Source organism: Vulpes lagopus, chromosome 7 (assembly GCF_018345385.1).
Source record: "Vulpes lagopus strain Blue_001 chromosome 7, ASM1834538v1, whole genome shotgun sequence".
Lineage (NCBI taxonomy): Eukaryota > Metazoa > Chordata > Mammalia > Carnivora > Canidae > Vulpes > Vulpes lagopus.
Window position 1 is genome coordinate 78,076,677 of NC_054830.1, and position 12,179 is coordinate 78,088,855.

General features: G+C 35.6%; 1 protein-coding gene across 8 annotated transcripts in view; it reads right to left on the reverse strand.

Moving 5' to 3' along the window:
* The window catches only part of TDRD7 (tudor domain containing 7), a 71,973-nt gene that overhangs the window by 42,028 nt on the left and 17,766 nt on the right, over positions 1 to 12,179 (reverse strand). For all 8 annotated transcript variants that reach the window (XM_041762800.1, XM_041762798.1, XM_041762796.1 and 5 more), the window contains 3 exons: positions 11,795 to 12,008; positions 2,657 to 2,730; positions 151 to 368 (listed from right to left, as the gene is read on the reverse strand). In XM_041762800.1, coding sequence (XP_041618734.1) covers positions 151 to 368; positions 2,657 to 2,730; positions 11,795 to 12,008 — 506 coding nt within the window. The remainder of the gene's footprint in view (positions 1 to 150; positions 369 to 2,656; positions 2,731 to 11,794; positions 12,009 to 12,179) is intronic.

Consider the following 12,179-nt stretch of genomic DNA (forward strand, 5'->3'; position numbering starts at 1 on the left):
AATATATGTTAATCCTAGAGATAAATATTAATTAAACAATATTATATTAAGTGCTTCATGCTCCCTGGATAAAGGGTGATATGATTAATAACTCAAAATCTGAAAGTGGGGCAGGGAGGCATCAGAAGGGAGGAATAAGAAGAAACGTACCGTGCAAATATGAGGCCAGTGTTCAAACTGTTGTAAAATTCCTTGATTAAGTTCTTCTTTATATAACTCTTTGTAAAAATGCGGAAGCTTAGATATCCAAATGCCATTGTTATGCTTGTTTAGTATTTCCTTTATGCGGTTTTGAACCTCATCCATTTTATAAGTGTAAGAGGCAGGAGGCGTGACATTTGGTTTTTCAACAGTCTGATTTAAGTTATCTTTAAATTAAAAAAATGATAGAATTAACCAAAGGCTTAACATTTTAGATTATCCCCATTACCTAGTATTTGTGTCATTAGGCTTTGTTACACTTGAGGCTTATAGGGGTCAAGGGACTTAGAAGTAAGCAGGATTAGGCCAAGCAGGACTATGACAACTTCATTCTAAATTTTAACCCTGAAATAACCAGCAGGCTCAACAGTCACCCATAGAGGGATCCTGCTCCCTTTATGTTGCAAGGGTGCTTCCTAACTTAATTTAAACAGCAGGGTGATCTTGCTTCATAAAGAATAATGAAATTTATTATTTAATCATTTTCTAAGTGCAACTAAGAAAGGTTGAATTTTGGACAATAGTGGTTTATATGCAATGCTTAAAGCTGTATTACTTAGAGCACTGGGATAATGCCTTAATAGTAAGATCAAAGAACATTTTAGAGAAAATAAAAAACTATCTAGGTTTTAAAATATAATTTTCTGATTTATTAGTGAGAAAAATAAGTTAGCAATACACAGATGTTGAAAATTGATCCACCTACAATAATCATCCTAGCCTCAGTTTATAAGGTAAATAAAAGTTCTGGTGCCCACAGAGAACTATTAATAAATTGTTTTTATTTCCTCATTCCAAATCATTTATCTTTTATAAGTGAATTTTTATAAAGTTTTGGCTAACTCTCTTTACTCACACTTATTTTTTATTTAATTTAGAATCCCTGAGCTAACATCCTAAGACAATTAAGAAATTTGAATGTCCACTATAGCTGACAGTTCTGGCATTTTAAGAACAATGGAATTCACTCTAAATGTCTTCTAAATTTCACTGGGACACAGATTAGAGAGTATTAAAGATTACCATGTACAAGCAAAATATGTTCATATTTTAATTAGACAGTATTTCTACTGGGATTCAGCAAATTTTATTCTGTTTTAAATTGGCAGATAGAGAGATACACAGACTAGTTTGAGAATGCTGGCCTCTGAGGATACCAGGAAGCCAAAGGGTGAACTATTCTTTGAGGACGGCTAGATGCTGACTTTGCTTTATCTGCCACAGGGCATGAGACTTGGTTTGGCTCAGCAAACAAATGAGTCCACAATGTCCATATAAAGGCATTACTAATTTATTTAGGTTCTTCCCAGATAATGATACAAAAGGATCAGGAATAAGGAAAAGGTGAGCTTCTGAGAACTGGAAGACCTCCCTTAAAGAGAGAAATGTCAGAACTGATATACAGTTGGAGTCTTTGCAAATGCACCTGTTCTGTGAGGCCACTGGGAGTTCCCTAAGTTTGTGTACCTTCTGTTAAACAAATCAAGAAAGTAATCTGTTTTGTAACAGGTAGGAGAGGCTGTGTATAGTGTGTATGTATCAGCTGCCAGGTGAACTGCAATCCTCCTGAAACAAGTCCTCATGGTTCTATAGAAAAAAGCTTATTCTAATTTAAAAGGATTTACAACCTCTAAAGGGTATACAACTTTACTGAGTAGCCATGTTTCAGAAAATGCATGTGTAATTATTAACAAAAAAAATCATATTATTCAATTAATTTCCATAAGAAATACCAGAGATGTGTTATTACGGAAAACATTATTTGACTTAGTAAGAATCACACTTAAATCAGCAAACCATTTAAAATTACACTTAAATTTCATGTAATATAAGTACTGGTTTTGAAACACTATCCCTCAGGTGGGTCTATGAGCAGGGAATTTATACTCTGGTTGGAGAAGACAAGGTAACTAGTGTGTGCATTTTTAATCTTCAGATTCTTTGACTTTATTCAAAGCATTTATTTAGTATTTCTTACTGTTTACTTAACATCCCTATTGGATTTTATAACCCAAGGAATCATTTATATTTGTACTTAGATGCTTAGTGATCATTGCACACAGTGTAGGGTCCCAGACTTTTAAATGGTGGAGTACCTGAAACCATTTTATGAGGTGAAGCCCCATGTTTATGTACTTTAAATTTTACTCTCAAATGAATGAGAGGGTTACAAGGGACACAAGTACCTCTGCAGGTGATACATGGCAGTGAAACAGAATTGGTCTGATGTGAGGAAGGCCTTATCTCAGAATAACGATATCCCTGAAGGTATTATTTTCTCTTTAGATCACATCATGTTATAATTTAAAGAAATGAGGAAAGAGTGGAAAAGAGATATATTTTAAGTAGGATAAGGTGAGAGCAAATGTGAAAAACCACCACCAGATATTTTTCTTGGGGCTCTGAAGCTCCAGAAGCCAAAAGGTATCATGAAGATAATGTTTAGAAAACATACCACTCATTTCCTTAGCACAGGTTCTTGAGAGATGCATCTGAAAAGGTGGTGGAAGGGAAGCCTTTGGGCTAAACCTAAGGTATTAAAAAAAAAAAAAAAGTAAGTTAAAATTCTAATAGCAGAGTCTATGCCAAATTTTAGACACCACTTTTTATTTAAAGTCTCTGCAGTACTGACCAGCAAAACAAGTCAGAATAAAATGAGCAAAAATGAAAATGGTACTTGGTATCAGCTTTCATATTTCATATTCACCAAGAAAAAAATGTGTTAAAAAAATCAAACTACAAATTTAAAAAGAACTTGGAAGTTAGGTCTCCAATTAATTACCTTTAAGGAACTAGCCATATAAAGTGGGAAAAAAATCATGCAAAGAATAAGCAATTGAACATAAAGTATATTTTGAAATATAACTAAAAAATGAAGGACTTCCATCACCAGATATTGAAAGGAGTTACAAAGTTACAACATTTATGATCTTTGAACAGATAAGTAAAATGATACAGAGCTTAGAAACACTCAATGTACATTGTATCTTAGCATATAAGAAAAGTGGCATTCCAAACCACAGAGGGGATTGCTCAAATAACAAGTTAGAAAAGAAGAAACACAGATTCCTCATACCTCATACCCTTACCCAAATAATTTTTGTATAAATTATATTGGATACATGTAGGAAGATTTTTCCAAATAGGAGGACAAAGACCAAACACACACACACCCCATTTGTGTTCATGTCGGTCTCTCTCACTAGACTCAGAGTGTCTTAATGACCTGTCCCCAGTACCTACTTGGTACTTGGTACAGTACTTGGTACAGGGAAGGGATAGTGAATATTGTAAAACTGAGTAAGATGATTGAATAAATCAATCCCTGCACCTTGCCTAGCAGTGGGTATGGGACTAGAGTGGGTGACAATGACACAGTATACATATTTTCCAATTTTTGGATAGTATGGAAGACACTAAAAATTAGATAAATTCTTTGAAATGAAGCACATCTCAAAATATTTTAATTCTACAATAAATTATTAAATGATAGGCTATCAATACAACTTATTTAATATACGATGTTATGCAACTCTAAGAGCATCATATTTATGTATTGATGCATCTGGGTAATAATAGAAGGTGCCAAAACACATCCAACTCCTACTTATGGAGAACTGTTAGGGAGACAGCACTCTTTTCCCTTGTGCCAGAGCCATAAAAATGTGAATTGGAACACTCCCCTGCTTTGAGGGCCCTAGCAGCAGGCCGAGGGTTATGAACAAAGCGAGAGCACAGAGAGATTATGGCAAGGACAGCTATGGTTCAAGCATGGGTAGGTATGATGGATGGGAAAGAAAACAGTTGACAGAGCAGAAGAAAGTTTTCAAGGGAAACTGCAGGGCCACATGAAAAACAAACGTAAGATGGAAAAGGTCCAATCAATTTTATAACAGTAAGTATAAAAGATGTGTTTCTTTTTATTTTTATTTTATTTATTTAATTTTTTTGATGTGTTTCTTTTTAAAAAAAAAAAAAGATTTTATGTATTTGAGAGAGACAGGCAGAGGTAGCGAGAGAGAGTACAAGCTGGGGGAGAGGCAGAAAGAGAAGGAGAAGCAAGCTCCCCACTGAGCAGGGAGCCTGACACAGGGCTCAATTCCAGGACCTGGAGATGATGATGACCTGATCCCAAGGCAGACACTTAACCAACTGAGCCACCCAGGGACCCCTATTATTTTGTTTCTTAAAAGACAAATACTTGGATGCCTTGGTTGGGCATTTGACTCTTGATTTTGGCTCAGGTCATGATCTCAGGGTCATGAGATTGAGCTCTGCATCTGGCTCCGTGCTGGGCATGGAGCCTGCTGGAGATTCTCTCTCTTCCTCTGCCCTGCCTCCTCCCCTCCAAAATGGCTTGGACTATCTCTCAAAAACAAACAACCAACCTTAGACTGGTCCAAAAAAAAATCCCCCATCAAATCTAAACATACACTATTTATTAGATACATCTTATCCCACAAACACTTATTTAAGAACCTGCTGTGTGCTGGTCATGAGTAATGATCTATGATTAAGCAAGAGAAACACACCCCTATCTCATGGACTGTATGTGTGGTTGAGAAAACTAACTGTGGTAAGCAGCTATGACATGACCCTCAGTGATTCTTGCCTCTTGGTATCCACAGCCTTGTGTAATCTGCTCCCTTGAGTCACATGTTTCTAACCAACAGAATATTTCAAGGTTGAGGGGATTACAAATGATTAGGTTACAAAAGACTCTAATTTCCCCCCTGCTAGCATAATCTCTCCCTTGCAGGCTTCAATGAAGCAAATGGACATACTGGGAAGGCCTATATGGAAAGAAATTGAAGATGGTCTTTGGCCAACAGCCAGGAACTCTGGCACTGAGAAAAAACTAAACGGAAATGATTATGCCAACAGCTATGTGCATTAGCCCAGAGGCAGATTCTTGCTCAGTTCACTCTAGCCATGGCCAGTACCTTCCTTCACTGCAGCCTCCTAAGAGATTGAAGCAGAGGACCTAGCTAAGTAGTATCAGATACCTGATCCACAGAAACTAGGAGATAATAAATATACATTATAAATTGATAGATTTGTATGATCTCTTACAAGAAAATAAATAATAATGCACTGACAAAAATCTATTTATAAAAACAAAACCTATAAAGTGCTATGATACTGGCAATAGGTATAAGGAAAGCACATGATAGAAGTAAGAAACCAAATCAGGAGTAGAGAGAGGAGGAAGTAGAGAGTAAAGGTTATTAACACATTATAAACCTATAATGATCTGAATAGTTTGGCACAGCAAAAGAATAGACAGGTAATTAATGATTCTGAATGGAAAGCCCAAAACCCGAGTCATGTAACAATTTCTTATTCGTAAAGACAGCATCTCAAACCAGTGTGGAAAGAAAAGATTATGTAGTAGTCCTACTGGTAGTAGGACATCTGGCTAATAATATTGCTAACTCTCACACTATACAACTACAGAAATTCTAGATAAGAGATTTAATGAAACCATAACATTATAAAGAAAACAGAAGATCTATTACATAATATTGGGGTATAAATGCTTTTCTAAGCATAATACCTAAAGACAGCAGACACAAGGGGACAGATTAATATATGTAACTATATAACATTTTAAAGTTTTTGTATAATGAAAATAACAAAATTAAATAAACTTAGAAGACACTGCCAACGTATTGTAAAGGGTCAACATCCTTAATTTATAAATTATTTTTACAAATGAGGAAAGAAAACAAACAGAAAAGTCATGCAAAGGACAAAGACATGTAACTCATAAAAGATCTACAAATGGCTGAGTAACCATGTAACAAAATTCTAACTTCCTTAAGAATCAATATCAAAGAAATAGACATTTAAACACAGGTACATTCTTTCACCTTTTAGAGTATCAACTAAAAAAGTGATGCCTAGTGTTGGCAGGAGTACAAATAAATAACCATACCCATATGCTTCTAAAATATAATTGGTATAATCTGTGCAGAGCACAAAATAGTTATAGCCTTAGTATATATACCGTCTTACCCTAGTCCTACCAATTTATTCTAAGGAACTAGTTGTGAATATATGCAAGGACTGTTCTACAAATATGTTCATGGTAGAACTGCTTATAGTAATGGAAATCGTTTATATTCAACAATAGGTGGTTGGACGATGGATTCCCATGAAAAGTGATAATGTAGGGGCACCTGGCTGGCTCAGTCAGAAAAGCATGTGACTCTTGATCTCAGGGTCATGAGTTCAAGCCTCACATTGGGTGGAGAGATTACTTAAAATAAATAATCAAACAAACTCAAAAATGTAGAAGTACTCTTAATCATGTGGGTTAACAATATACTACCTTTTAAAACAGGTTATAAAACAGTAATACATAGCATGATCCCATTTGTATTTTTAAAAACATATACATGTAAACAAAATAGATATATTTTTTAAGATTTATTATTTACTTTAGAGAGAGAGAGTGGGAGGAGTAGGAGAGGGGGAGAGAGAATCCTCAAGCAGACTCCCCACTGAGTGCAGAGCCCCATGCAGGGCTCTATCCCTGGACCCTGAGATCATGACATGACAAGAGTCAGATGCTTACCAACTGAGCCACCCAGGCACTCCAAAAAGATAGATATTTTTAAATGTTTATATTTATGTTTGGATTGGAAGCAATTTTTAAAATTTCTTTTACTTCCTTATACTTTGCAAATTTTCTGTAACATACACATAGCATTTTTGCAATCAGAACAAAGCAATAAATGTATTTTAGAAAATGCTTCCTACAAATATTTAGTACGTACTAAACATACAACAACAAAATAAACACAAGTTTTAACATACAAAGACTTAGAAACCAATAATAAATGTATATTCATTTAGCTTAATACTTGAAAGATGCCTTTTTGATCATGGTACCTGTTGGCTAACACCAGACAGCCATTTATTCCTATCCAAAGTCCATGATCTTACTTACTATAAAATACACTCAGCAATTTCTTCTCTCTTTCTCTAATGGAAACCTCAACTTTCAATACCATATTTATCTACGTTTTATGGATAAATATCTTAAATATCACATTTAGTAATCTTACCACCTTAATAAAAATACAATGGTCATGAATTACATTTTTTTAGACATAAACATTTATTTCCCTCACATAAGCCAGAGAAATCACGAATCAATCATATATCCTCACTCCTGACCCCCTCTTTCTATTTCACTGGAGACACATGGTAAACTTAGCTTGATATCTACAATATCAGAAAATATCAGTTATGTTATTTTTCTAGAACATTCCACCTGTTAACTGGCCCACATGAGTTCTTAACTAGAGATCCTAAGAAAGGGCTTCTGGGGCCCACAAATCTCCTGAATTAATATTCAAAGATGTATGTATATGTGTACACATTTATTTTTCTGGGAAGATCATTTATACCTTTTATCAGCTTCTCAAAAGATTTGGTGACCCCCCCAAATTTTAAGTTAATAATAGTTTTTACTATTTAATATTACTGCTCACATATTTCACAGGTAGATAAAACATCTTTTGCTATTTTTCTATTTTTGGTTAAGAGTAATTAAAAAAATTATAATTAGGCTGCCCATAACATCTGCCACTGGGTGGTATTTAGATTTCTCTTAAAAGGAATCTTTCCATTTGTATCATGCTCTTAAAAAAAGATCTGGTAAAGATGTTTTACACATCTTTAATAGTTTATAATTAAAATAGTCTGTTACATAATCCATGTAAAGAAAGCCAGCTGAGGACAGCTAGATATATAGTTCTTTATCATACTAGATATTCTACTATATGGAATTCAAAATTTTTATAGTGAAAGACAAAAGATAAAAGGATACATTGTGTTAATTCTCAAGACTAAAACCATATAAGTAAAGCTTTTGCTTTCCTTTTTAAATTTTTTACACTTGATTCTTGAGCAACATTTGTTTGAGCTATGCAGGTTCACTAATACACAGATGTTGTTAAGTACAGTACAGTACTGTAAATGCGTTTTTCCTTATGATTTTCCTTTTTTAAAAAATTTATTCATGATAGACATAGAGAGGGAGAGAGGCAGAGACACAGGCAGAGGGAGAAGCAGGCTCCATGCCAGGAGCCCGACATAGGACTCAATCCCAGGACTCCAGGATCGCGCCCTGGGCCAAAGGCAGGCGCCAAACCGCTGAGCCACCCAGCAATCCCCTCCTTATGATTTTCTAAATGACATTTTCTCTCTTTTAGCTTACTTTATTTTAAGACTACAATATATAATACATATATAAAATATGTGTCAATCTACTATTTATGTTATCAGTAAAGCTTCTAGTCAATAGTGGGCTATTGGTTAAATTGGGGTGGGGGAGTCAAAAGTTATACATGAATTTCTGACTGAGGGGTTAACACCTCTAACTCCAAGTTATTCAGAGGTTAACTGATTTTGGAATACGTCTAAGTTCATGGGGAGTTCCAAAAAATATACACAGAGGTCCCATGTACCCTTCACTTAGTTCCCCCTAATGGTAACATTTTGCATGGTATAGTAACAAAAATGAGCAGTTGGCATTGGTACAATCCAGAGCTTATTCAACCCCCCCAGTTTTAGAGGTATGTACATGTGCATGTGTTTGTGCACATGGTTCTGTGCAATTTTACCACACATATAGATCCTTATAACCACCACTGTAATCAATAACCTACTGATTATCATCACCAGAATATAATCATAATCACCACAATCGTCCTATCACTATAAGGCCCCTTCTTGCTACATCTTTGTAGCCACACCCTTCCCACTTCTCCAACCCCTAACTCTTGGCAACTACCTATCTGTTCTCCATCTCTACAATTTTGTCATTTCAAAAATGTTATATAAATAGAATCACACAGTGGGGCACCTGGGTGGCTCAGTTGGTTGACTGCCCAGCTCTTGGTTTCAGCTCAGGTCATGATCTCATGGATTGTGGAATCGAGCCCTGAGTCAGGCTCCCCACTCAGCAGGGAGTCTGCTTGAGGATTCTCTTTTCCTCTCCCTCTGCCCTTCCCCTACCACTCATGCACACATGCTCTCTCTAAAATAAATAAATAAATCTTTTAAAAAATGATATTCCCCTATAGATGATGTGTCATTTCTCTCTGGCTGTTTTCAAGATTTTTTTTGCCTTTAATTTTCAGAAGGTTAATTATGATGTGTCTTCATGTGACTTTCTGAACTCTTGAATCTGTAGGTTTATGTCCTTAGACAAATTTGAGAAGTTTTCAGCCAAATACTAGCCAGGTGAATTAATTATAAGAAAAGTTTTTAGAATAAATTGTAAGTTATGCTGAAATAGCATACTTCAAATACTCACTCTTTTAGCCCCACTCTTTCTCTTCTCCTGAGTCTCTCCTGAGACTGATGATACAAATGTTAGACCTTTTCTCATTTTCCCCACAGGTCCCTAAGGCTCTGCTGGGTGCTTTATTTCCATAGGCCCCTCAGGCTTTGCTAGGTGTTTTTTAAATTTGTTTTATTTTGTTTCTGTAGGAAGTCTATTTACTCTGTTGTTCATACTGGGTCATTTCTATTACTCTATCTTCAAGTTCATGGATTCTCTCCTCTGTCATATTTACTCTGTTATTGAGTTTACCCAGGGAATTTTGCATTCTGGCATTCCATTTTTTTTATAACTATAGTTTCCATGTGGTTCTTTTTTATATGTTCTATTTCTTTGGTGAATTTTATGTTTTTTTCCTTTTTTTCAAATTACTTGCAATTGTTCAGTGAAGCATTTCTAGGAGAGCTGCTTTAAAATTCTTGTCACACAATTTCAACATCTGATTCCTCTTGGTGTTGGCATCTGTCAACTGTCTTTTCTCATTCAAGTTGTCATTACTGTGGTTCTTAGTATAACAAGTGATATATATTTTTTTTGTATCCTGGACATTTGGACATATGTTAGGAGACTCTGAATTCTATTTGAAAGTCTTATTTTAGCAGGTAATTACCCTGCTTAGGTTTAGCACATAGCTCCTGGCCCACTTCTGTAGTCCTTAGTTCCAATGATCTCATTTTTCAGTACCCTCATGGTGCTATTCTGGTCTGGCATATTATTTGTTGCTGTTGGGGCTTCTTCTTGATCTCTATAGGTGCTTCCCATAGGAGCAGAATGCACTTCCCTGGGCCTAATGCTGCTAGGCGGAAGGGTGAGAACACATAGGCGGTAGGTCAGAAAGAACCATCCTGGGCCTGGTCTTTGGTCTGCTTGGTGCTGGCACAGCCTCCACGCAATCACTGCTGGTGCTACCTGGAAGAATGGAAGGCACTTACCCTAGGTTGCCCATTGCCACTAAGAAACAGGAGACACCAGATCATGGGATAGAGAATGCTCCCCTGGGCCCACAATCCAGAAAGTCTAAGTTTTGCTGTCATTTTATAGACTAAAATCAAAATGGATCTTGAAATTCAGGCAAACAACTAGAGGAGACAATGGTACCTCAGTCACATACTGGACCCAACTAGTGTTTTAGGTCGAAGTCCAAGTTTTAACCATGTATTTCCTACACTTTATAAAAATTATAGTAACTAGCCATAAATAACATTAAATATATACCATTATGAAACTTTTATCTAACTTTTAAAAAAATAATTATTTCTAAATATTCTAGTATGGAGGCAGTGCTGGGATTTTTGAACGCTGATTTAAACGGATATGATACAACACAATTTGTTTTACAAAAACACAAAAAGAATGAAACAATGTGATACTGGTCATCTATATCAGGGGTTGGTAAATTTTTTCTATAAAGGGTCCACTAGTACACATTTTAGATTTTGCAGCATACTATTTCTGTACAACTACTCAACTCTGTGGTCGTGCAAAAGCAACCACAGACAATATATAAACAAAGAGATGTGGCTTTGTTTAAATAAAGCTTTATGAAAAAAACAGGCAAAAGGCCAAGTTTGGCCCATGGGTCATAGTTTGCTGACCTGAATTACCTTATAAAACCATAAGATTTAGAGCCATAAGGGAACTTTGAGGTCGCCTAGTTTAACATTTTCATTAAATAAATGAGGAAATCACAGCCCAAAAGATGAAATAATTTCGTTTTTTCACCTGGCTAGTAAATGGCAGCACCCAAACTAGGACTTTAAGCTTGTTCTTATTCTGTCCAACATTCTGATTCATAGATGTATGATGCTACTGTATAATTATGGATATGATTGTTAGAGCACAGTGAAATATGCAAATCAATAAGATTTTACCCAAAATTTACAAAATTAATTATAAGAAATGTTTTTAGAATAGTTTTAGAATAAATAGTTATGCTGAAAAAGCATCCTAGAATAACTTGTGAGAGCTTTTTTTTTCATATGAGAGCTTTTAACATGAATTTTATATAGAGATTACCAAAAATGCAGAGAAAATATAAAATGAAGATATTCAGACAATGACATTCAGGTAGCAGGAAAAGTGGTTTCTACTAGTAATGACGCACTTCCCTACTACACATGAACTTACATTAGATAAAACACAAAGTATTTCCGTCTTACCCTGAACATACATTTCTAACATTTATTTTCCTACATTCACCAAACTTCTCCCTTTAGCCAGATAAAGCCCAAATACCTGTTGTTGGTAGACATGGTCACATGCCTCTGCACTGGAACGTCTTTGAATACTTCACTTCTGAGAGTTGTGTGTAATGTGTAAGGTGGCATTTCAGCATCAGACTTAACTCCAAGAGAGTTTCCTTTGTCTCTTAACAGTGTTGGATTAGGTTTTTTGCTGACAGAAAAATCTGAAGAAAATCCTGGTTGTCTGAGGGTTGCTTTAGGTTTTCCTATGAATTTAGGCATATATAATAAAATCAATTAGCTTCCCAAAAGCCTAGTTTCACTACATCACTCCCCTGTCCAGATGTTTTCTGTGGGTCTCTATTCTCAGAACAGTTTGTAAGAACACAAGGAAGGTGCCACTACAGGGTTTGTCAGTAGGGGAAGAATAGATTGGT